The 27,209-nt window shown below is 46.0% G+C and overlaps 1 protein-coding gene across 1 annotated transcript in view; it reads right to left on the bottom strand.

Moving 5' to 3' along the window:
* CAMK1D (calcium/calmodulin dependent protein kinase ID) overlaps positions 1-27,209 on the bottom strand; it is a 437,677-nt gene that overhangs the window by 36,857 nt on the left and 373,611 nt on the right. Inside the window, exons 4-6 of the mRNA XM_046013033.1 lie at positions 24,755-24,893; positions 19,489-19,615; positions 262-337 (exon numbers count right to left, since the gene is read on the bottom strand). Of these exons, the coding sequence (XP_045868989.1) occupies positions 262-337; positions 19,489-19,615; positions 24,755-24,893 (342 nt within the window). The remainder of the gene's footprint in view (positions 1-261; positions 338-19,488; positions 19,616-24,754; positions 24,894-27,209) is intronic.

The raw sequence follows: 27,209 nt of genomic DNA, 5'->3' as shown, positions 1-27,209 counted from the left end.
AGACAGAAAATAGGAAGGGGGCTGCCCAGGACTTCAGGGAGTTAGTGTTTAACAGGGACAGAGTTTCCCTTTGGGAAGATGAGAAAGTTCCAGAGATGGCCGGTGGTGGTGGCTGCACAACACTGGGAAGGTACCTGATGCTACTGAACTTGTACATTAAAAAATCGTTAAAATGGTAAATTTTGTTATGTATATTTTGACACAATACAAAAGGAAAAAGTAAAAAAGAAAAAAGGAGCCAAGGTGGCCAGCGGTACTTACAAAATATAGGCAATCACTCCGATGGACCAGCAGTCAACAGCCTTGCTGTATGGTTTCTGGGCCAGGACCTCAGGAGCTGTGGAGTGATAAAGGAGAGACACAAGCATGACAAGTTAAATGCCCAAGACATAAAACATTTTTTAGGTTTTTCTTCTCTTTTTCTGTCCACCCCTCAAGCTGAACTTTCTCTGATCCTAAAAACTGAGTAGAGATATAGAACTTAATTTATGTGTTGGCTTTTCTAGCTAGAAAAACACAAGAACACTGTGTGTGCATGCATATGCACGTGTGTGTGTGTGTGTGTGTGTGTGTGTGTAACAATGTTAACAAAAAAGTTCAACCAACCAATCAATCAGTCGGAGTAGGTGACTCTTTCATATTGGGGCTCGGCTAGGTACCGCAGCTCAGGAGAGACTGAGTCAGAGAAGGATACCCTCCACTTACAGCCTAGGGTGTGACTTCCCCTAAAATTCATTTGGGGAAGCATTTCTGGCCCCAGGGCAGGGCCTTCCTGGGCGTAACTGTAAGGCCCCCTCTTAATACTTTCATGGACACCACAATCCAGGGGAGGGGAGCCCTGAAACCTGGTCCTAGGAAACCTGCCTTAGGCCTGCTTTCAGCTCACTGTGGAAGGTTTGGGGCAGGTGACCTGTCAGTACTAACATTTCATTTTCTCACCCATGAAATAGCAAAAAGGCTCCTGACTCCCAGTTCCTCAGTTCTAACCCAAGAGCCCTCCATCCTGGGGGTCTCAGCTTATTTTGCCCTAGACTCTTGCTTTCTGTTCCTGGCTTTGTGGCTTGAGCCCTCTGCTAGGGAGATACCTAGTGTCTCCCGACCAGCAGTGGCTGTCACACATCCTTGTGCAAAGAGTAAATAAATACAAGAAAAAACAGTGCATTTTCACAAGCAAAATCTCCTTTTCACCCAAATACACTTGACAGATATGTCTTTAGCATAGACCTTCCAGAAAACCCAAGCGAGTGGACAAAGTAAGACGAGCTTTCTGCTGGATTGTGTGTTCTATGGCTTTGGGATGAATTAACTCATTTACACTAATTGGCCTTGGTGGGGGGCGGGGGGGCAAGAGCTTAATTATCCTGCCCAAAGTGATACAGCAAGAAAGTAGTCTCTACAGCGACTTCCTCTCCAACTGGACTGACAGGGAATGATGTCCCTGCTGTGACCTGGGTCATTCATAAGTATTTTCCACTATAACCCTTTCAGCAACCCTCGCAATGATCATTCTCTGCCCCTGATCTAAGGGAAATGAGCCTCAGAGAAGTTCTTTTTCTGATGCTCCCCAGCTGGGATTTGAACCTGGTCAATTTCATCCTCATCCCAGTTCCATCCATTAGAATATATTTACTGTTAAGTTGAGTGCTACCTGTAATAAAAGACCTGTGGCAGAAAAACTAACAGGGAAATCCTCTCTTATCTTTGTTATAATAAATTTTCCTAAGCAGGACTAGGGATGTACACAAACTTCTGCTGATTATTTCTGGTTATGATGGTAAGAAATACAATCCACAGATAACCCCCAAATCTGCTTCTCGATTTCAGCTCCCATTCCTCCACACTTGAACTAGACTTTATTTTTGTCTTTTTTATCAAGAGCAAAATAAATATGTCTGTGTGTCCTTTCTTTGCTTCGTTTACCCTCCATGCAATAGCGAAAGGAGAAGCAGAACCATAAAGCCAGGAAACTCACAAACTGGAGAAGTAGCCCTTGGATAATGGGGGGCTGGACCCATCAATATCTCCTTTTCCCCATAACTGCTATGAGCATATTTCTCAGACACTTCTAGTATGGCAACTGACAAAAGGTAGCCGTTTGTCACATTAATGTCCTGCTGATTTAGGACATATGCTCTCTCTGAGCTGATGTTCTGGTCCGAGTGACCACAAGGGCACAGATGGTGGGAGGTGACTGCATCAGCAAGGAGCTAATTTCTCAGCCTCCAAAGCCATCCGTGTGGCCTGATGGAAAGTTCAAAGGAGGCACAGAAGGCTCACTGGTGACGTCTGACCCAGTGTCACTTCCCAGCAGGATGGACGGCAGATATTCTGAGCACAGAGCCAGGCTGGTGGGTAGGAGCCCTGGCTTCCACGTCATGGGATCTACTGGACCCCTTAGGGAGAGGGCAAGCCAGCCAGTCTCAGCCACCCCAGGGTACCAGGTGTCAAACAGTGTTGTAGGGGCAGCGAGAGTTCAGTGTGGGATATGGGGCAAAGCTCATGTCACGCACCAGGTGTGACATGGCGAGAGACGTGGGGAAGGAGCCCTGAGGAGGAAGAGGCTGGCACCTCCAACAGTTGATGCCACAGTTTATAAGCAAAGACTGAGCTGATCCCCTGAGCCATGATGTGTAGAGGGGTAAGAGTTCCAGCCCCTGAAAAGCAGCTTTCACTCCAAGGAAGGGCTGACCCTGTGTTCTTCGGTGCTTCCCAGACTCGGGTCTCCAGCACTCTGGGGCTGAGAGGGAGGGCTCCTTAAAAGAACATCTTCTTCCTCCTTCTCCTCCCCCTCCTTCCCTGCCTTTTTAGATAGAGGGAAATTCTGGCCACCATCCATTATCCAGAAGACAAAAGAATAAAGAACACGGCGTCCCTCCAGAAGTCTGTATACCCAGGGGCATGTGCACACTCAGCATCACCTTGGGGCTGGTAGAGCGACCCATGTTCTGGAGAACAGTGCAAGGCCCTGCGTGCACTTGAAAAGGAACTGACTGATTTGTATGCGGCACGGAATGGGAAGATTGCTTGAGATGTTTAGATTCTTGAAGCCACCGATGGCACATGTAATTTATAAAATATGAGATTCTGGGGCACCTGGGCGGCTCAGTCATTAAGCGTCTGCCTTCGGCTCAGGTCCTGATCCCAGGGTCCTAGGATTGAGCCCCGCATCAGGCTTCCTGCTCAACAGGAAGCCTGCTTCTCTGTCTCCCAGTCCCCCTGCTTGTGTTCTTTCTCTCGCTCTTTCACTCTCTCTGTCAAATAAATAAATACATCTTTAAAAAAAATAAAATAAGAGATTTTGTGTAAGTGGTAAAATTTATAACATCAAGTGTATGGTTTTGTGGGGTTTTTTGTCTTTTTTAAAAAGGGATCTGGGGAGCGCCTGGGTGGCTCAGTGGTTTAAGCCGCTGCCTTCGGCTCAGGTCATGATCTCAGGGTCCTGGGATAGAGTCCCGCATCGGGCTCTCTGCTCCGCAGGGAGCCTGCTTCCCTTTCACTCTCTCTGTCTGCCTCTCTGCCTACTTGTGATCTCTCTCTGTCAGATAAATAAATAAAATCTTAAAAAAAAAAAAGGGGGGATCTGGATCTTTCTCAGATGCTTCTAGTCTTGCAACTGACAGAAGACAGCCACAGACAGAAAGATGCCAGGATCAGTAGCACGGGTGTTAGTGGGGAGATTTCTAAATGATTAACAAGCAAACATGGAGGGAACAATACGGGGAGTGGAAGTCTCCGTACATGTGCCAAACATTTCTTGTTCTTTCTGGTGTTGTGTCCTATTTAGGTTCTGCCAACAACAACACAATAAACATTTTTTAACCAACTGCTGGCAGGTGAACCACTGGCCTTCTGGTGAGGGTGAGGATCCTCACTGCACTTGAGACAAATGGGGAGAGTGAAGTCTTCCAACATGTAATGTAACAATGAAAAAAGAGAAAGCTGACTGACCTGGGAAAGGGTTCTCACCAACCAAAGACATTAAAAAAAAAAAAAAAAAAAAAATCACAGCAACACACACCAAGGGCCTTCGTTCCAATTCCACTTTTGATTTGATTTTTGAAACCAAACGGTCTCGGGGCACCTGAGTGGCGCAGTCGTTTAAGCTCCTGACTCTGGATTTCAGCTCGGGTGATGCTCTCAGGGTCGTGAGATCGAGCCCTGCATTGGGCTCGGTGCTCACAAAGTCTGCTTAAGATTCTCTCCCTCTCCCGGGGGAGGGGGCTATGGACATTGGGGAGGGTATGTGCTATCGTGAGTGCTGTGAAGTGTGTAAACCTGGCGATTCACAGACCTGTACCCCTGGGGATAAAAATACATTATATGTTTATAAAAAAAAAATTGGAAGGGGAGGCAAACCATAAGAGACTATGGACTCTGAAAAACAATCTGAGGGTTTTGAAGGGTCAGGGGTGGGAGGTTGGGGGAACAGGTGGTGGGTAATAGGGAGGGCACGTATTGCATGGAGCACTGGGTGTTGTGCAAAAACAATGAATACCGTTACGCTGAAAAAATAAATAAATTAAAAAAAAAAGATTCTCTCCCTCTCCCACTGGGTGGGTGGGTGAGTAAATAAATAAATAAAATCTTGGGGCGCTTGGGTGGCTCAGTGGATTAAAGCCTCTGCCTTCAGCTCAGGTCATGATCCTAGGGTTCTGGGATCGAACCCCACATCGGGCTTTCTGCTCGGTTTTGGGAGCCTGCTTCCTCCTCTCTCTCTGCCTGCCTCTCTGCCTACTTGTGATCTCTGTCTGTCAAATAAATAAATACAATCTTAAATAAATAAATAAATAAAAGATAAAAGACAAAACAGAAAATATAAAAACAAAAAATAAAGACAAAAAATAAATATTGTCTGGGACAGAGTTTGCACAAGCCTACCTACATCCCATTAGCTACTTTTCATCTAGTAGTGATTCTTGGAAAGCATCAATTCTCAGGCAATATTCAAAACCCTCCTGACGATTTTCTATGACCATGAAATCATGCTGAACCCCTGGGATCCACTGGGATATTCCTCCCCACCCCCGCTCTCCTCTGGGTCCTGTAGTTAGCTCCCTTTGTTTGCCAACCTGTTGAATTCTCCTGGTTTGTGGCCCACCTCCTACCATCTCCCTAGCCCTTTCAGCCTGCAGCCTGTGCTCTGGGAGGGCCCACCTCTGGCTGGGATCTTTTGAGAGACCAGCTGTCACTTTGAGAAGCAGCCACACTCCCTTGTCTTTGGTTACCCATCTTATACCATATGATCCTTGGCAAGAATTCGGCTGTAATTCTAAAAAGCCACAGCATCCAATTTACCAACACTCAGACAACCACTGAGCTTCCAGGCAGAGGAAGCCCAGAAGACAGTCAAACAGGGGCCTTGCAAAGCAGGGAAGAGTTTTCTGAGCCATGCCCCGCCCCCCAACCCACCGCCCAACAATGTCAGATGCCGAAGAACTTCTTCATCTAGGAGAAACATTTTTTTCTTCTGATTGCAACCAGCGCAACTCACGGGCTTCATACGTAGTGGGAGGGTGACAGTGACTCTCATCACCACCACACCTCCTCAGAGAGCAAGGCTTTGAACGGAAAGAACTGAATTGAGATGACTGATGCTTGACAAAGAGAGCTTTCATGAAAAGCCATCGCAGCTGCTTTGTGATGCCATCAGCCCCCAGGCAGAGCGGGAAAGGGCTGAGTCTCCCGGTACAGCCTAGACTGAAGGAAAGGACTCAGGCAAGAGGACCCTGGTGTTTCTCTGGTGCATCTCAAATCCCAGTCCCTGGAGGCTCCCAGGAGCTGTCAGGGGAGCAGACCCCCTTGCCCCAGAAGGTGCCGAAAAGGGGAAGTGCAAGATGGCTAGTGGTTGAGTGAGAGCAGCTCTGCCTGGGTGACACGTGTTGGGTTTCCCGGTCCACCCACCAAAATCCTGTAACACGCCAGCCTCCAGGGCCTCCCGCCATACCTTCTGCATCTCTTCCCCACTGCGTGAATCACACTGTCAACCGCCAGGCTTCATGTCCCCTGACCACAGGCACATGGCTCAGGTCTGTATTTTTAAGGCTTAGCACACTCTGTGTGGTTAACAAATGGCTATTCTTGACATGAATTTGGGGGATAAAACAGGCAGAAGCAGCCCCAATTCTCTGCATGCGGCCCATTGTCCCGTGTGTCACTCTCCTTGGGAAACCTTTTTTCAAAGGGATTTCAGAATTACTACTTTTAGATCTAAAGGGCGGAAAAATATATTCTATTAAGCGATCTCTCGGAACTTCCTTCCTGGTCTGAGCTTGAGATTAACAATTCTGTGTTCTTAGAAAGAGCATCCCCTTGGCTGGTTTCATTTACTCCAGCAAATTCAAGTTCTGATATCGCGTAAAGGAGGCAGCTTTAGCAGAGCACCTGTGAGCTACTGGAGAGATCTTTGGACCAACAGATGTGGTCCTCCTGTCTGAGGCTTTTCTCCTGCTTTTTAGTGAAACAGTTGGTTCAAAATATAAAATAATCGAATTTACTGCTGTGAGACTCACTACCAACCCACTGTGGAAAATTCCACTGGGTGGGAAACGTCCTAAAACCCAAGCTGTTTTATTTTGGTTGAGAGCAAGTTTTCCTGGTAAAGGGAAGGACTCCAAAGGTTTTGAAAGGAAAGAAAAAAAAAAGTTCAGAAACCTTTCATCTTGTTTTTAAAACAATTAAATTGCCCGTTTTCTTTACTGAAAGAGAAGACTGGAAGTGGGAAGAGTGGCCGCCTAATGGTATGGGGGTGGCACTCAGTCCCCAGGCTCTAAAAAAACAGAAAAGGAATTTTCCCTTTTCCTGTGCTCTCAGGGATGTGCTGAAGAGCACTTTCTGCAGAGAAAAGAGGAGATGGAGAAGATCTCACCCTGTTACCAAGTTCATGTCTAAGGTTGTTTGTCTTCCTGGATGGAAGCTTGAGTACCACTGCTCTTGGTACCTCAAAGTTGACTGTCTCCAGTGGGTGGAGGACAGGGACACATCAGGAAGGGGTGGCCTGGGGTGGGCAGAGTAGCCCTCAATGCCAGAAAAGGAAAGCCCACATCCCAGAACCATGGGACCAAGGCAGTGTTTCTGGCATTCTTCAATTGCATGATAGCTTAGCTTCCATTTCAGGCACTGGCTTTATGGTGTGAAGGAAGCAGCCTTGGCCTCTGCCCCCCATGGCACAGCTGTTCTCCTGGGTGCTGAGTGCGGACACAAGCCACAGAAGTCATACCAGCCACGGCTCCCTTCTTAAAGAAGATGATCAGACCACTTCAGACAAGATTGTGGCCAGATGGGAGGCATGTTGATTTGAAACTCTGAATAAAACTCTGAAAAATACTGCACTTACTCTAAGTAAAACTTAAAAATATCTAAGAAAGGATATATTACTTCTAATAGTCAAATGGTGGGGAAGAAAGGCTGTGGCTAGAATGTTGTGAGACTATGCCTTGCTTTGTGCTCTAAGTTAAAGTAATCGGTTTAGCGCTGAGGAGTAGGAAAGGTACAGAGGCTTGTTTTATCATTAATGGGACTGAAATGGTTGCCTGGATGTAGGTGGTTTTAACTTAAAACAACTTTAGTTGTCTGAATGCAAGAAACTTTAAATAGACACACTGGCTCTTTAGTGAAAGAAATCTGGGATCCCCCACTTACTACACCTGTGGACTCGGGCTAGTCATTTGATCTCTTTAAGCCTCCAGGTGGTTCATCTGTAAAATGGGTACATTCACAGAGCCCAACCCTCCAGACTGGAATGAGGCTTCATGAAAACAATAAACATAGTAAGTTAGAGCTAGAACTAGTAGTAGTTTATTATGTAAGGATGAAGGGCTGAGAGAACCACAGGCAACAAAACCAGAATGGAGGTTTTATTATTTTTTAGAATTAAGGATGGACAGATCCTTGATATTGTTTGGTACTTTGCCTTGATTCTAGCTTTGCATCATGGAAATGATTCATCAATGGAGATTTCCACCCTTTGCGTTAGAACCTTCAGAAATCAGAACTGAACTAGGCCCACGAGTGATGCAAGGACACGTTTAAGGACTTGAATCTTTGACTTGGAGGGAGCCTTCAAACACCTTATACCAACCTCCTATCTAGTTGGTCTCTGTCTGTCGAGTTACAGATCCTTTTGTTCACTTATTCACCAAAATACTTCTCCAGTCCCCTGTCGGTGCAGGCATGTTTCTAGAGACTGCAACCCAGGAACTGCCCATTCATCACTGCTGACAGCACCATGGGCATGAGAATAGTCTGTCATGGCCGCAAGGGGGGCAACGCCCAGCTCCAACAGATTCTTCTCTTCACTGGCCCCAGTTAGAATTCTTTCTTAAAAGGAGATTAGAAAAATTTGTTCCGGAAGACTACTTATAAGTATGAGCATACCCTAATTTTTTCCCTAATTCTTTGGAGTTTGCAAAACTTCTGCCATTTCCCTTACTTGCAGAGAAGAACTGACCAGACACTAAGATTAGTGGCCCTCTACTTTTCCTTGAATGAGCTCCTGTCTTTGGGTATGGGTTGGAAATGTCTAAAGTGCTTGTGACGTCAGCAAGAAGAGGTGAGCAGACAGGCCACTTGCCATCCTATGACCTAGTCCAAGGTCCATTTGTGTCTCTTGCTAGCTGGCTTCACCTCCCTGAAGCGGCCAAGGAGAAAGACCCTTGACTTGAACTTTGTAGGTTACAGAGGGGAAGAAGAGGCCCTAAAACGTGAGCGCCAGTCTTGGTCAGAGGTAGCAGAGACCTCTTTTACTATCATGGCTCATGAACACGGATCATGGGACATGGGGGTCAGGGGGACTAGATCCAAGTTCCACTCTGCTAGCCGGGTTAGGCAATGTGATTGCGCCTTTACAGGGAGGAGCCTAACCAAGAAGTAGGGAGAGGGGAACTTTTCTAGTAGAGCGCTTTCAAAATGATATGACTGACCAGTCTTACACAGTGATAGATCATAGGGAGAAAAATGAAGGGCACTTCTCAGGACAACATTTTTAATACAACAGTGAAAAGACTGTAGTAGGGTCTTTCTCTTTCTTTTAAACATTCCAAGTATATCCATTTGGAAAGTTAAAATGTTCATATCTTATTTCAAGAGGGATTCTGGAAAGACATTTTGATGCTCCTGTAATGAATTTACCAATTATCATCAATAGGGCAGACTACTGATGAGGAATCTTGGAACTTGCTCAGAAATCTTTAGTGGCTCCTTGTTTCTTAAAGAATTATGTTCAAACTCCTTGAGTTGAAATACAAAGATATCAAGATGCTGGTCTTGGTGTTACATGTGGCCTAAGATTATGACTCTCCCATTCTCAGACTATAAAGACTCTGTTAATCATTCTGTCCTCCAAATTTGTCATCTGTAAAGCTGGCGATCATAAAATTATAGTGAAGATTTTTTTAAAATGATGCAATGGTACACACAGAGAGTCGCACTAGCATCTCTCCGTGATCCGGCCATGAATCAGAGGACAGAATTACAGCCTGGGCCCAGGGCTGGCGTATCTTGGAGAATTTGTTAACTTTCTATGCCTCAGTTTCCTGTCTCAAAGGGCACCTGCTGCTTCGTCCTGAAGTTATGTCTTCATGGTAAAGAATCTGAGCTCCAGAGAGGTGTTCCATGGGGCCCTTTACGTTAAGGAATACTGTTAGGGATTTGTTTGAATACGGTTAGGCTGGCCACTTGGATCCCGGTCTTCCTGTTTTGGAGGAATTTCCACAGGTGGTGAGAAGAAACAGCTCCCTTATTGGTGGATGAGTAAACAGGGCCTTAAATCAAACCATAATCCAGCCGCATAGAGTCAGTGACAGCGCGTGTCTGAGAACTGGCGAGAGGGATTTCTTTTAAACACTGGGAGAGAAACAGGACATTTCTACCCAGTGGCTGCCTGTCCAGGGATGATAAGTAGAATTCTACAGATGAAGGGAAATAAAATTCAAGCATCCATTTCAGGGCAGAATTTGGCCTTGGGAGGAACTGATGACAACACAGAGCAGGACTGATGATGCGGTATCCAAGCCCTTTCTGTCGGTGGAACGTCCAGCAGCAGAGGGATTAAAAAAGAAAAAAACTTGGGTAACGAGGGGCTTTACCGTGAGTGCCCTCATAAACGGTGCTGTCTCACCAAGGGTTAGAGTAGCCATCTGGATTTGCCGGCACATCAAAATACAGCTGAAATATGAACTCATTCTTCGCCTGTGGTTTGCCTTCCCCCCAACGTCACGGCAGGTCAGACGCATTGCGTGTTCTTGGGACAACTCTGTCCTGCTGATACAAGTCCCTTTGCCCTTTCTTGTCATTCCCTTAGAGTTGTAATTGACTAAAAATGCATCACAAAACGGCAGCTTGCACAGATTTTCCTAGTAGCCTTTGAATTTTACCACAGGCATGAAAAGTCCCCTCGGAAGCACTGTCCTGGTTTATAATTACCGTCCCGATCGGAGCTGGGTTACCATTCAAATGCTACCAAAACCAGAATGTGGCCGGTGGGTGGAGGGGCGAGGCTAAGGAATGGGAAGGGAGTGGAAAATGGGAGGGCAGCTGTGTGTCTGAAAATGTGGGAGAGACCTGGAATTCAGTGGGAGGGAGGAAAGGAAATGTTCTGAGTGAGGCAATTCAGAGCAACGTGGCAAGAAATAAGCCTGTGATGTGTTCCTTTAGAGGTTGTCCCCAGATCCAGGGCAATGGGATGGCTACTTTGTTTCTTCTGAAATCTGACAAGTTTGGCTTGAAGATTAAGAGGAAATGTACAAGGCCAACAGACTCACAAAAAAGTGCTCCACATCACTCGCCATCAGGGAAATACAAATCAAAACCACAATGAGATACCACCTCACAGCAGTCAGAATGGCTAAAATTAACCAGTCAGGAAATGACAGGTGTTGGCAAGGATGCAGAGAAAGGGGAACCCTCCCACACTGTTGGTGAGAATGCAAGCTGGTGCAGCCACTCTGAAAAAGAGCATGGAGGTTCCTCAAATAGTTGAAAATAGAGTTACCCTATGACCCAGCAATCTCACTAAGGGATATTAACTCTAAAGATACAAAGGTAGTGATCTAAAGGGGCACGTGCACCTGAATGTTTAAAGCAGCAATGTCGACAATAGCCAAACTATGGAAAGAGCCTAGATGTCCATCAACAGATGAGTGGATAAAGAAGACGTGGTATATGTATACAATGGAATACTATGCAGCCATCAAAAAACAAAATCTTGCCATTTGTAACAATGAGGTGGATGAAACTAGAGGGTATTATGCTGAGACTTAAGGTCGATCAGAGAAAGAAAATTATCATATGATCAGATCTCTTATATGAGTAATTTGAGAGGAAGGGTGGGGATCGTGGGGAGGAAGAGAGGGAAAAAAGGAAACAAGATGGGATAAGGGAGGGAGACAAACCATAAGAGACTCTTAATCTTAGGAAACTGAGGATTGCTGGAGGGGTCGGAGGAAAGGAAAAGGGTGACTGGGTGATGGACATTGGGGAAGGTATGTGCTATAGTGAGTCTGTGAATTGTATAAGACTGATGATTCACAGACCTGTACCCCTGGGGCAAATAACACATTATATGTTAATAAAAAATAATAATAAAAGGAACTTTACAGGCATTCCTCATGTTTTAGTTTTTAATCATTAAAAGAAAAAAAAAAAGAGTAAGTTCCCAAAATGCCACAAGGCTTCTTTCCCTCTTCACCACCACAGCAAAGTGGAAGCAGTTTAGAAATTATGCCACCCCGTCCCAGTGTGACATAAAGAGGAGCCATCCAGAAATCGCAGAAGGGTGAAAAGTGCTATACACAGAGTTAGGGGAGTGAGTTGGGGGACGGGGCATGAGGAGTGGGGGCTCCTCTAAGACATGGCTAGGGGTTCTCTGCCCATGTGCTGACAAGCAGTTTCTGGCCCCATCAGGCTAATAGAAGGAGCAGCTTCCCCACTCAGGGGGCCCTGATCTCTCTAACAAATGGGGTCTGGATGCAGCACCTGGGGTGACGAAACCCTCGCTGCTGGTTGCCACTGACTAGCTGCTGATAGAGAAGGAAAGAGAAAATTCTTATCCAGGTCTTCTGTCTACCTATCTGTGCCCTGCATGGCCATTTCCAAGTTCTATAAACCCTGTTTCACCACCAGTGGTCTGAGAGGATGAGAAGGAAATGATGCTTATAGCCGTATACTAAAGTGTGATATTTAAGGGAGAAAATATAAAATCAAGCTCTGTGGGAGAAATGGCCAAACAGAAGAGTGAGGACGAAGGGACAGGAACTGAGGGCACAGGGAAAGATGCGAGGAATCACTGTGATAGGCTGAGCATGGACAAGGACAAAAACAGGAGATAGCAACTTATTCTATTTTTTTTTTTCTTATCTGTTCTGCGTGAAGATGGGGGGAAAATGGCATCAATATCCTCGGCACATGGATATCTACACACTTAAATGATAGTGAGTCACATGTCTCTAGAGATAAAGGATGGCAGAACCAGAGAAAATCATGGAGGTCAGTTAATCCATCCAAGAAACTGAGAACCCAAGAGTTTAATAAATGGTTCAGGCCTCCCCCGTGTCTAACCAATGGCAGAGATATGCAGGTTACAGGCATTCAAGTCTCAGGGCTGTGACTGCCACCAGCTAGGGGCTGGTTGGCTTGGAGAACAGAGGTTCTCATCCCAACACCATGCTGGCTGCTACCATGGCTTTCCAAGATCTCACCAGAGCCGCAAGTCCCAAATCAAGCTCTAAGAATATCAGGGTCTCATGAATGAAGGACATTCCTCTAACTGTGTCAGAAAATATGCTGAGAATATCGACCCACCTTTCTTCATTTCCATTCACAAGAGAAGACATGAAACTTGTTTCAACTATTCTAGCCAGGGCTAGCCCAAAGATTTGGGCGGGTAGCATTCCATGTAAATTACAGAGGGAAAGCAGGACTCCTTTCCCCCCAGCATTAGTAACATGAGAGTCGCATGACAATCAGCCACCACGTGAAGGACTTTGGTGTGGTTCTGCCGGTAAACACAGCAGTGGCCCAGATGTAAGGGCGCCTTCCTCTTTTTGAGTAACATCCCACAAGGAAACACTGTGGTTGCTGGCATGCACACCAGACGAAAGCCTGGGCACAGTGGCAGGCCCTCACTCCAGTATGGCCCAATGAAAAAGAAAAGTCTTACCTAGCTCAGAAACATCACAAAGCAATTCAGATCTCTACCATCCTGCCTTCTTTTCCTTCTAAAGCGAAGTTTGGGATTCCTAAGACCCCCCTGCTAGTAAGAGAGCCCGTTCTTGCCCTCCTCTGTCAGGGCACACTGTCGCTTAATCTACAGAACATGGTTTGAAGGGCTTCTAAACTGCTTACTTTTCTTTCTGAAATCAGGAGGACGAGACCCACAGAATTGGATAAATCACAATAGTACAGAAACAGTGACGTCAAGAAAGCAAACAGCAGACTTTCCCGCACCAAGAGGCGTCCCTGTGTCGTGTTTGGTTTATCAGTTACACAGCTAGAATGGGTGCTTCCTGTGATTTGCTGCTTCTATTCAGAGAGTCAAGAGAGACCATTTGGATATATAGTTAACATAGAAGAACGAGTAACGTTAAGTAATTTACTAACTTTCTTAGCTCAGACTTTTCCCTCATTGGTGACACCCAGGGGAATGTCATACCTGGCTCAGTTAAATGGATTCCAAAGCCAGGCTAACACCGTACTGATGGCTCCCATGTTACCCTGAGAAGCCGACTGCCACCAGACAGCCCCATCAGTTCTTCTAAATTATCTCCACGTACTTGTATGTGCAAGCCCCCTCTCTGAGCCAGATGAGTCTCTTCATTTCTTCCACACCTGCTAAGAAGCAGTTCTGAACTCTGGGCCCTGTTCTTCTGCTTACCCACATCTGGAACTCTCCCCATCTTGGCCCAGAATTCTACTCTTTCTTCAAACTGTAAGCCTCTTCCCTGAGTTTTTCCCTGGTCATTCCAGACCTTGCTGATCCCTCTCTCTCCTGTATTTGTAATGTTGCTTCTGAAATATGTCAGTCACGGCACGCTGCAAACAAGCTACCTTATGTGCATCTGTATTGCCCACTGGCCCGACTCCACTGGAGGGGCCTTAACTGTTAGCGCAAGCTCTAGGAGCTGCCAGCAGTGCGAAACCCATACGCAGTGATGTTGAAATGCCCGGAGTCTCCTGCCATCAGTGACGCAACAGTCTGCAAGCATCCTGGTTCCTTATGAACGATATGTAATATCTGGATAGCTGTTAAGGGTAAAGGATGAAGTTCAGGGCACTTAGATCCCTTTGCCTTCTCAGGCACCATGTGCACTGGGATACTTGGGATAAACACTGCTTCTTTTCATTACTTCTTCATTATGAGAGAGCTCATTTAAATTGAAGTAATCTTGACATTGCCAAAATTCAGTATTTAGCTGAATAGTCATTTAGGCAATAGCAGTAAGAACAACCACAACCAAATAATAGCTTTCACAGATTGAAACGGATACTTCTACCTAGAAGAAGTGTGAACCAGAGCTGAAAGCAGACAGTAGCCCTCTGTGTCTGGCTTGGGCTCCTGACAGCACAGCCCCCAGAATCCTGAGTGCTGACTGGGACTGGGCTCTGCTGTGTTCAAATTCAAACTGCCTGGTAGAGGTGGGGCTGTGGCTTCTTTGTTCAGGATCTCAAATTCCAAGGCCTTGCAGAGATAAGCCAGTGGCCCGGGGCAGGTGGGAGTGGCAGTGTCCAGCCCCAGCGTTGACCACAGGCTGGGTTCCTCTTTACAAAGACTTGCTTCACTTTCTGCTCACTGGCTTTCAGGCTGCCACTGGCTTAATCAACCAATTGTTCAATTGATCCATAATGCAAGGCCCCCAAAGTGCAGGTCAATACCCAGTCTTCTTCTTACTTGATTTAATAGTGACAATTGACACAAGTACTTTCTCTAACCCAAAGCACTTCCCAAGATACCACAGGGCCCTGGTTCTCTTCCTGCTTTACATGCTGCCCCGGCACAGTCCCGGGGTCTCCAGGACTCAGCCTTGGGACCTTTCTTCTCCTCCATCTTTCCCTGTTCCCACCTTGGCCATTTCATCCAGGTTCACAGCTTCAAAATACATCTGGAGGCTGTCAGCCCCCAAATACAGTTCATCCTCATGACACCTGGGTTCCATACTTGTAAATTTGCCTACTCGCTAAAATTTGTAGCCCCCAAATCAATACTTGCCATGCCTTTGAGGTCATGTGTGGACATGAGCAGAGAGGCTCAGGCTGAGTTTCCAAGGTGCATGTCCCCAGCCGAGGTCGAACAAGGGGACACTCTGTCTTCCCGTTTCGACTCTCATGCTATAAACGAGTATCATTTTTATGGTCCAGTTAGTGTCATATTTTTCATTTGCATGCATTTTGTAGTTTCATGGTTTAAAATGGTCCCCAAGTACAGTGACGAAGTGCTGTTTAGTGTTCCCAGCACAAGAAAGCAGAGACATGCTTATAGAGAAAACATGGGCTAGATAAGCTTCATTTAGGCACAAGTTATGGGGCTGTAGACCGTGAGTTCAACGTTCATGAATCAAAACTATATATTAAATAAGGTGTCATTGAGCAGAAATAGAGGATAAAACAAGGTCATGCATTGATCAGTAGATGAAAATGTGGAGACCAGAGGCTCACGAGGAACCTGACCCTGATCTCCCCTGGAAACGGTGGGTCAGTATTTACTAGTTCAGGGTCGAGTTGATGTCACAGAATGTCACTACTGTGCATAATGAGAATGGACTGTATTTTGTTGCAGACCAGATCTCTCTCCAGAACTCCAGACTTGTGTTCCAACTTGCCTTCTCAATCTTGCAAACTTTAACAAATCAGAATCCGAGCCCCTGGTAATATTTCTGCAACTGCTCTTTCCACAGACTTTTCCTTCTCAAGTAAGGAAAACTGTATTCTTCCTGGGGCTCAGGCAAAAACAATAACAACAACAACAACAAAAACCTTAGAATTATCATTGGTTTCTGTCTCTCATATCCTACTTTTAGTTTTCCAGAAAATCTCCAGGACATTACCTTCAAATTTTACCTGGAATCTGACAACATCTCACCATGTCCACTCTGCCAACCTAGCCTAGACACCACCATTGCCCACTTATTTTCTCACATAATTCCAGAGCCTTCTAACTGGTCTCCCTTCTTCCACCCTAGCCCTGCACCCTGGCATCTCTCCTAATCCCCACCTGTCTCCTAGAAGGATCCTGGTAAAAATCAGATCATGCTATATCTTGCCTCAGAACCCTCCCATGGCTCCCCACCACCCTAAGGAAAAACCATAGTCTTGATAATGACTTCTAAGTCCTGGTCTGCACATGCTCTGCCTGTTCTTTCTCTGACTTTACCTTCTACTGCTCTCCTCTTTGTTCACCCCACCCCTGTTGCTACCTCACATACCTCAGGGCCTCAGGGCCTTTGCACCATCCTTGGAATGCTCTTCCTCCAAATAACAATTGGCCAGCATCTTCACTTCACTTCTGTCAAGTGTTGACCTCACTGTCGACCTCTTTGTGAGGGCTGCCTTGATTACTTGATTTAAAATTGTAATCCCCCCCCCCACACACACACCCTATTCTTTCCTGCTTTATTTTTCTCCATAGCACTTATCAATCTAAGATATTAAGAGACTTAGCTGTCTGCATACAGTCTGCTTCCCTCTCACTCAAATGTAAGCACCTTGATTGAGGGCAAAGACTTTTATCTGTTTTTTCTTTTCCTTTCTACTGATGTGGCCCCAGTACCTAGAACAGCAGGTAGGCACTAAATAAATAATCCTTAAGTGATGAATAATAGTAATAGTGTCGGTAGCACTTACCGACATTATTCAATTTGTCTGTTTGCCCTCTGTTTCTCACAATACTGTGAGATTTTGAAGTCAGAAACTCCATCCCTACATATTCATATTCACAACACTGAACCACTAAGGCCGGCACATAACAGGAATTTAATAAAAGCATACTGAATGACTAGAAGAAGAGGTGAGAGAGAAAAATGCTATTTTTCATGAACTTTGGGGCTTTTAAAAATCAATTTACAAGCATCTGTGCAGAGATGGATAAGATAACCCCACTGTGGAAAAACCCGCATTGTGCTGGGAAAGAGATACCAATACATATGGACCCTGCTGCAATGTAGTCAGAGCCATGTGAAAAAATGGTCAGGAAAAGATCTGGGATGACAAAAGAGAGAGTGGGTATTGAGAAGGCAGCCAAAAGGGGGCAACATGTAAAGTGGGCTTTGAGGGCTGAATAGGAGTTTGGCATGAGCCTGGGTGGGGATTGGGGGTGAGGAGGAAACAGCCCAAACTCTGCTGCTCACAGCCCAAGGCATATATATGTCTACAAGTTATGAGCTCTCCGATGAAGCCCCTTCCTTGCTCTAAGAGGACTCCCCAGGCATCTCAGTGTTCAACAAACATGAATGATTGGAACTATTACATTCCCACAGGGCTCCTCTTCCTCCTCACTCAAAGAAAATTCCATATCTGACAATGGGATTACTTGCTACCACTTAGGGGAGTAACATCAAGAGCCACATCTACACATTGTCCCCAGTTCCCAGACTTGTCAGCATCTTACATCTAAACAGAACCAGACCACTCAGATGACAGTCACTTAGAAACCCAGAGAAAGTGCCGTTCCTGGGTTCTGCCAAGGCACAAAGAAGCAAAAGCCCATTTGGAAAGTGCTAGCGCTTTCTGACATCAGAGCCAAATAGGAGAACAGTGTGATGCACGTGGAAATATGGACGCTTGTGTGAGAACGTCTGACCTGCAGCCTGAGAAGGTCAGCTTCCTGCAGGCGGAAGCTGGCGAGCATGGTGCCCTCAGCAGCTCCTCAGCCTGTGATGCCAAGTGCCACCCTCCCCCGAGTCGGGGTCCAGACGGGTCCCACTGCACCACTTTAGCAGCCCAGAACCGAGAAGGCACAGGGAGCCATGAATCTCAGCCAGGCCTGGGCTGTGCTGGCTTCTCCGTAAGTAGAACATCCTCCCCACTCTGTCCAGTGCACACACCAACCGGGGACACGAGCCCCGTCTGTCAGCACCTTTATCTCCTCCTGAGTCTAGTGCTTCCCTTCATATTATTCTCCGTTCCCCTTGGCCCTGCTCTTCTCACTTGTCCTTCGGGCCCTTTAAAGACGAGGCGGCTGTGACCTAACACCCATGTCATGCCAGCACGCGAAGGGACGAGAAGGGCCCCGAGGTCATTTGGAGCTTCCCACAGTGCCCTGGGCCCCAGGTTCATGAGGCCTGAGGCCTGCTTGCCTCCACCTGGCCTGGGGAGGTCTTGTCGTCATACCTAAAACCAGACAGGAATGATGGCGTCATAGAATGTTCCCTCCTCTCTTTCAGGGCAGGCTTCCTGTTCTTTTTAGGAAAAGCCATCACAGTGTGTACCATGAGAATGCAGGCTTGGTCTCCATTTTCCAAACCCCACTTCGCCTGCTCTCAGATGTTCCCGGCTTGTACCCTCTCCCCAGGCTTCTCCCACTCCGGGCTTTGGCGCCAAGCAGATGCCTCTCCCCAGGACACTCTGTCCCCTCACAGGCCCAAGGGTGGCTGCTTGTCCACATGTAGGCAAATACCCAAGTCTCGTTCTTGTGCCCTTAGCCATCCTAATACCCCCAGCATCTTGCTGCTCTACTGCAAGCTTCCATTTTATTTTCGGCCTAAAACAATCCCGTTCTTCACGTCTTTGTCGGTTGTCTCTCCCAGTTACAAGGTAAATCCCATGAGGGCAGGAGCCCCATGTGTCTCATGCACTGCCTTCACCCCAGTGCCTAGGACAGCAGCTGGCACACAGTAGACACCTCAGTATACATTTGCTGCACGAGTAAATACATGTGTGTATCAAAGTCTCGAAAACTTCACCAAGAGCGCCCATGGCCTTTCTCCAGGTCCCCCAAAGACAGAAGATGCTTCTCAGCATGCCTTTTCTGCATTCTGAATGTTTAGTACAAAGAATGTGGGGGTCTGATTTTAGGAAGGACCTTAATTCTTGGCTTCTCCAGTAGCGACGGGGACTGTCGGGCGACTCCTAGAGTGACTTCGTCAAGGCACGAAGCAGATTCTTCCTATCGATGTCCTCTTTCTGGCTGCTGCTATTGCAACATTTCACTTCTTTTATTTGTGTCTGTACCTCGTCATTATCTCACTGCCTCACTGGAAGTCACTTGCAAACACGGACATGTATGTGATATTTCTTGCATCAAAACCCTGGGAATTCATCCAAATCAACTCCAGGCCACCACTCAGGCCCACATCCAATTCTGACAGGATTTCTCCCCAACTATTAAAAGGTTTCAGGGGAAACTGCTTCTCTTCTAACTCGTTCCAATGTCTCTCAACATTTTAATTCTCCCCTCAAGGGGAATGAAGGCAGCTGTGATCCTGCTCCAGGCTCCAGCTCTGAAGACAGACACAGGGGACCCAGACACACACACACACACACACACACACACACGGTGCTTACCGACGTAGCCTGGGGTCCCACAGGCTGTGGACATCACATCTCCTTTGCCCTCCATTTTTGACAACCCGAAGTCACTGATCATTATTTTGGATTCCTCATCTTGACTGTAGTACAACAGATTTTCAGGCTGGAAAGAGAAGAACAAAATGGGTGAAGTGTGTTTAAAGCTGACTTCACTGTGGGAGACTTGCCAAGCCACAAAATCGTTTTTGTTTTTTTTTTTTAATTTAAATTCAATTAGCCAACATATATAGTACATCACTAGTTTCAGATGTTGTGTTCAATAATTCATCAGTTGCATATAACACCCAGTGTTCATCATATCATGTGCCCTCCTTAATGGCCATCACCCAGGCACCCTTTCCCCCCCACCTCCCCTCCAGCAACCCCCAGTTTGCTCCCCATAGTTAAGAGTCTCTCATGCTTTGTCTCCCTCTGACTCCCCATTCAGTTTTCCACTAAGATCCCCTGTACTATTTCTTATGTTCCACATATGAGTCAAACCGTATGATAATTGCCTTTCTCCGATGGACTTATTTCACTTATTGGCATAACACCCTCTAGTTCCATCACGTTGATGCAGATTTTAAGCATTCATCCTTTCTGATCAAGCCACACAACCTAATCACAGTTTAAGAACATGCTTGACCTTCATAATCGTAAATGCATAAAGAAAAGCAGTGTTTAGTAAGAGCGATGTACAGAACCCACACAGTACTGGACACTTAGAGGTATTCAAGAAAGGTGAATCTTTTCCCCTTATCAGTACTTCGTCTATTTCAAACAAACAGTGAACCTTACATGGGGCAGCCTCGAAAACCTCTCAGATTTGACAGCTTATTTCTTGGGTTGAGAGAGAGGGGATCTCCAGAAACGAAATGACTTCTGCAGGGGCTCCCCTGTTCTCTTTTTCTGACCCTTGTTAGCAACCTCTCTCTAGTCCAAGGGCCTCTCTCCCCGCCTTTGGTAACACTCCATGTCCTGCCGTTCCTGCTGCTGCATCCTGCTTTCCATTTCCTGAGCCCGCTGATCCCCGCTCACTCCGCTTCCTGGGAGAGAGAGGGACGTCATCACAGAAGATGCAGCACTTCATAGTGACGTGCCCTTAAGTACCCTGAGCTTCTGTTTGCCTTTCTGGAAAACATGGGTTGTGGTGGTCTTTGTTTGCCTCCCTGAACTCTACATGACAGAGCTCAGGTGGTAGTAACGCTCGACACATGGCAGAGGTGCGATTACGGTTTCCGTCCCCACTACCGTTCTGCATATCAGGGGCCTTCTCCATGGCGGCTCCAAAGGTGGGGGAGAGGGGAGACAATGCAGGGGTGCAGAGGGGAGACAATGATGTGAATAAAACTTCACTGCACAGTGTTTGTGAAAAATTGGGGTATCATTCTTAGCCAAAAAACAAAAAACAAAAAAAAAAAAAAGAGAGAGAGAGAGAGAGAGAAGAGCTCAGGGAGACTTGAGGGAGATGTCCTGCCTGGGCAGAGCCTGAACACAGAAGGGCTGCCTCAATTAATGGCATTGTCTCTGAGGGAGATAATGTTGAAGACTGACACCTCTCCTGTGCCCCAACTAGGAAAATTCCAAAGACTGACCCAGTGAATAAGCAAAATCACTTCTCTCCTTTACGTTAAACCTGAAGGGAAATACAACAGGAAGAATCGGAGCTGGGGAAGCCACTTCCCCTCACTGTTTCCGGTCTGGCTCTTCTCCCATCCCCAAGAGTGAAGCAAGACTGTCTCTTGTCAGTGGTTTGCGGTGAATCTTTGATTCCTGAGTATTAAATTTGAGAAGCTGTTCTCTCCTAGAGTGACTAGGCCTCTTTTCTTGGCCTGCCTGTCGAGCAGAATCACCTGCAACAGCCCCAAACGTCTCCACGTCTTCTTCAGTGGATTTGAGATGGGCCCGGGCCTCTGGAGGTTAGAATCCATGGGGGGATTCTGATACGCAACCACAGCTCTGGAGAAATTCTGAGAACTGCTCAAGACACTCTCCTTGACCAAACCATAGTCGGCTTCCTCTGAGACCTCTTCTTGACAAGGCCTTGACTTTGGCCTTCTATGCCCTTCCGGTTTTGCCAGGCCTACAAAGTCCAGTCTTAGCAAGAATCCTGCTGAGTCGGCATAGAGAGAATTCCCTCACCCTTGATATCTGGCCAAGTTCTTCACTTCCTACCTTGAATGTTATTTAAAAAATGTCTTTAGACACTTGGTAAAGGCAGTAAGGAAAACTATTCGGGAGGACCACTGCAATGGGGTTCTACAGTCTGAGATGAAGAGTGGACTCAAGTCCTAATACAACAAGGACAAGTGGACATTTATACCCAGGAGCAGGGGGAGGGTCAGTGGATGGAAAATCACTAAGAGGGGATATCAAGGGTGGGGGGATTCCTCCTGAAGGCAGGCAGGGGTGCACGGATAGGGAGGGTGGAGGATGAGGAATCTGATCAGGTGTCAAGGGTGGGGGATGTTCACCAAAGTGACTCAGTGGGATTCTTGCTCAGCCTGGACTACATGGCAGAGCCAATGGACTAATAACAGAGCCAAGGCTGGAGCCTGGTCAGAAAGAAGACTAGAAGGGGCTGAACTCAAGTCTGGTCAAGGGAGAGAGTCTGCCAATGTCTAATAGGTTCTTGGCCAGCCTTTAGCAAGAGTTCCCTCATCCTCAGTACCCCCCTTAGCAATTTCCCATCCACGATCCTCATCCTGCTCAAAGGCTGTAAATCCCCACCTGTCCTTGATGAACTTGGAGTTGAACCCAATTCTCTCCCCTACTGTGATATTCTTACGGTAGCCACAAGTGAAGTCTTCTTTAGTGTAACAAGGGTCAGAATAACTTTTTTTTTTTTTCGATTTTAAAGTTTTGTTTTTTGTTGTTGTTGTTGTTGTTTTTTAATTTATTTATTTATTTTTATTTGCTTATTTACAGCATAACAGTGTTCATTGTTTTGGCATCACACCCAGTGCTCCATGCAGTACGTGCCCTCCCTATTACCCACCACCTGGTTCCTCAACCTCCCACCCCCCCCCCTCCTGCCGCCCCTTCATAACCCTCTGGTTGTTTTTCAGAGTCCATAGTCTCTTATGGTTCATCTCCCCTTCCAGTTTCCCTCAACTCCCTCTCCTCTCCATCTCCCCATGTCCTCCATGTTATTTGTTATGCTCCACAAATAAGTGAGACCATATGATACTTGACTCTCTCTGCTTGACTTATTTCGCTCAGCATAATTTCTTCCAGTCCTGTCCATGTTGCTATAAAAGTTGGGTATACTTTTTTAACAGAACCCAAAAGAAAAAAATACTATCCTTCATCCAAAAATCACAACCCAAGAAGGAATGGCACTAACATTCACAGTGACATTAATTCTGTGGATGAAGCATGGGATTAGGAGAAAATCAAATGTCTACTTGAGGATGCTCTCAAGGAGTTTGGAGGGAGAATAAAAAAAGCCAATCAATAATCAAAATACAAGTAATGCTTAAAAAATGGGGTGAAATAATCTCATCAAAAGTTGCACGTGGTTCATGATGAATAATACCGAGCTGATCATGGGGCAGCGAGGACTTTTTTTAAGTTTCTGATTTTTAATCTTCCTATCCCAGTACTTCTACAGCTGAACAGCTAAGCCAAGAGTGGGAAGCCAGGGACCTCAGGCTCCTCAACAGGGCTGCATCTAGGCAAGGGATTACCATGGAGCCAAATATCCCTCCTTACCCATTCTTCCTCTAGGGGATACATCTGGGTCAATCATGGGTTCAAGTGACTTGTCATTCACAGCCTAGATCACTACTTGTCCACAAGCATCTCCTGAGTTGGTAAAGACGGTGGAGCTTTTTCTTGAGGGGAGAGGGGAATAGGAAAGTGGGAGAGAAGACAGGTTCAGGGGTAATCCTAATGGAGGCTTCCAGTTGGCTGTAGGGGGGCTTAGTCAGGCAGGAGGCCAGTCAGGTGGGGATCCAAGTGGGCTTAGCTGTCTAAAAGACCACTAGGTCCTAAGGATTAACCAATTGTGCTCACAGCCCATTTCAGTTGTCAAGGAGCCTGCAAAAGTCAAAGGCTGTAAGGACTCCATCAACATTCCCAAACACCCTTGTCCTAGAATATTCCCAGGGTAACATCAGGCTCATTTGTAAACCCCTTAGAAATGCCAATTCCCAGACCCCATGGCAGACCCACAGAATCAGAGCCTCTGGGGTGGCGCCAGACAATCCTGATGTATGCTAACATCTGGGAGCCACTATCCTAGTTGCTAGGAAATACCATGGAGAAGAGGGGCAAACCTGACAGTGAGATCTTATGAAAAGAAGAGTTATACCATTTATTTACATCCAGTACTAGGTAATGGGCAGACATGGAAATTCTGCTTTAAATAAGGTTTCTGGTTTGTTCTTTAAATTGGTTTAGATTTCACAAAGTCATGCGGAGCGTGGCTCCAGTGCAATATCATTCCTTTTTTATGCGGTGAGTGGCACGTATATGGGCTGGAGTGGAGTTTCTGTCTTGACTGGTGCAGTGCGCTCTGGGGCCGGGACCTGTGGCCACTATAGAATAAAGCCTTACAATAGCCTTCCTTGCTTTTTGCTGTTCCTCTAATCAATATGTTCGATATCTACCCTTGATGGCATATGTTGGATATCTACCCTTCGGGATCTATGCTGCCGGGGGAGGGATGCAATGCCAAGGTGCCCAATGACGGCCCCAAACCTCCAGTGCTATTGGGTGAAGGGTCAGTATGCCAACCCTTCCCCAAGAAAACATAAGATGGTAACCTATAGGACACAGGGGAAGGCTCTGATTATAGGTTGCTCAACATGTCTTTATGGATAACCTTCCATTTCTCTTCTTCTGTCATGCCCTCTAGGTATTCACTCCCATTCTTTTACTCAGGGTGCTGTGCTGAAATGGGGTCCAAAATGGGGGGAAACTGTCAAGAACTGCACTGGGAGAAGGTTTTCATGGCCAATATGCCCTGAACAAAATTACCTTTCAGGTAGGCTTGAAGCAAGACACAACCCACCTCCCTGGGGCCCTTTGGCTGCACGGTGGTTATAAAATCTCCCAAATGATGGCCAGTTTCATTGATCTTCATCATCTTTTGGGGGGACCCAAAGGCCCTGACAACTAACGGTACACAAATGTCCACCACTCAGCCAAGCATATCGCCATCAAGGCAACCTCATCCATTTTCTGCAGCCGGTCCTCTTGGACAGGTGCACTGTGGGTGGGAAAGTGGCTGGAGGACGTTGCTAAGTGACAGCCTTACCTTGAGGTCCCTGTGGACAATGCCCATTCTATGGAGATAGTAGACAGCATCCAACACCTGGCGGATCAGAGTGCTGGCATCCTTCTCCGTGTAAAATCCTTTCTCCACTATCCGATCAAACAGCTCTCCACCGGATACACTGTTTAAAAAAAAAAGAAAGAAAGAAAAACAACAAATGGGAAATTTGAGGAGAACTGTGAAAGTGTTCAGGGAAAGCCATCAATAAGAGACTTCAATATGACAAAAGAACCAAATTTTATTTCCAAAATAAACTCATTTTCAGATTTAAGTTTTGCCCCATCTGTTTCCCAGAAGCTATCCCAGGAAAGTGTTTCTATGTCATGACAGTATGAGTATCTGGAATGAAATAAAGGGAATACAAATAAACCAGGACTCAAGGACTAGCCAGGCTTGAGAAGTCTCTTCTGGTCTTTGCTGCTGTCCTGCTACAACAACGTAGTCAGAACAGCTTTCCAGAATACTGGCATCATCAGATCATCAGATACAGGGAGATGATGGATGGGATGCCTCCTTCACATAAGAAAGTATTCTTAAAAGTCTGGAGGGTAGGGAGAACGGGGCGGGGGGGGGGGCAGTGTTGTGGGCAAAGCCGTGCATAGCTAACAGGATGTTTGGGTTCTTGACCAAGTTCTGCTCCAAATAGGGTCAAGGCATGGGCGTTCTTTGGATCTTTGGACCTCAGTCTTTTCATCTATAAAATATGGGGTTTATCTAGGCGATCATATCCAGAATGTAGGGGCATGCCTTAGAGGTATCAGAACCTGATAGCCTATAGTGACTTACAAAAAAATAAAGAATGATACCCCACTACCTTGTTTAACACTGATTTTTGGTGACAATATTTACTTTTAATTTGTTTTGAATTTCATGCTGCACTAAATGTTTTCTTTGTGTTTATTGTGTTTGTTATTGTATTTATGGCCTAGATGGCAAAGGTCAAAAAGCCCTTGTGGACAACCCATATAGCCCCTTTCAGCTCCAGTATTTGCTGAGCTTTGAGGTTAACAAAGTAACAAAGTAACGAAGAACTGCACACTTTTTATGAGGAACAATTCAACACCCTAGCCTTCAAATTTGTAGAATATATACTTCTTGAAGAAAAACAGTCGTTCTTTCAAATAATTAAGCCATCTTGGAAACTTGATTCAGGGATAGATTAACACTATTCTCTTATGTAAAAGACGATTTATTTGGAATACTAAAATCATAAAAGAGTTTCCAAACAACTTTACAGCTTTAATAGATCCAGTAAAAGATAGATATAGTTACATGCCCTAGCAATAACACACATGCGCATACACACACACACAGAGCTCTGATTCATTTTCTGCAAGACATGGCAATTAACATGCAATATCTCATCCACCAAAACCTTCCTTTTAAAAAACCAATAGAGAAAACCAATCATGGCTCTAAAAGGCCTAGGTGTTCAGGTGTCTCCCATTACTGAGAGTCATTCTAAGTGATGTTGTGCTTGGACACTGTCTTGTTTCCAAAGCAAACTGACCAATCAAGATAAGAAAAGGAAAGATGCTGGGGTTAAATAAGCAATTCAGACTGTTGAAAGAAATGGAAACATCAGGGAGAAACTATCTTTTGATGATCAGGTTGTCTAAATGGTCCATCCCTAAGTAAATCAAAATCCTACGTCACTCAGTTGGTCATCTCTTCAAGCATTCATTGAAGATTCACTGGGCACCCATTAGGGCCCAGCTACCGTGCCCAGCTGGTACCAGTCCTGGAGGCATTAGCTCTGAAGGAGGAAAGGTCTGCCTTGATTGTGCTCCTCCTTCTCCTCTACCATCCACCCACATTCTAATCACAGCACCCCTTCTAAGGGCTCCTGAGCTTTCTCACCACTGGTCTGCCTGCCGCTCCCATCCTCTGCTCTGTGGGCTACTGGAAGAGCCCAGGCAGGAATGCTCACCCCTCCCACCACCCCCATCTCCCACCCTGAGTACTCTACCACTCACCTTTGCCAGATTCTCTCTCTCCTTCAAAACTGATCTTTCCTGCTTCCCCTTCTCTCAGAGTCCTCCCTTCTCCTATGTGATGCATCAAGCATGAATAGATGTACCGAGCCCAATACTTGTCCTCCGTTAGGATAGCAATGCAGTAAGAATTGAAGTAGTGGGTCAAAGTGTAATTGTAACCGTCGCATGTCCTCCCATGGTCTCCATGCTCTGCACATTTGATATTTTACTTCTGAAATTTCAAATTGCACCAGGGCTTTCTTCTTCTGAACAGTGCTCAGAAAGTATTTGGTTTCCTTAGAAACCAAAGCCCAGGGGAAAAGTCAAAAAAACTGGCCAATAAAAAGAATGTAACGATACTCACAAAAATGCTTTAAAATTGGCAAATCATTGTATACTTTTCAAAAATCTCCTTAAGCAAACATTTCAAATGGCTACTGTTATGTACTAATAACTGTTTA

This window comes from Meles meles, chromosome 7 (assembly GCF_922984935.1).
Source record: "Meles meles chromosome 7, mMelMel3.1 paternal haplotype, whole genome shotgun sequence".
Lineage (NCBI taxonomy): Eukaryota > Metazoa > Chordata > Mammalia > Carnivora > Mustelidae > Meles > Meles meles.
Note: the sequence above shows the minus strand (reverse complement) of the source record. Positions and strands in the feature narration are given on the sequence as shown.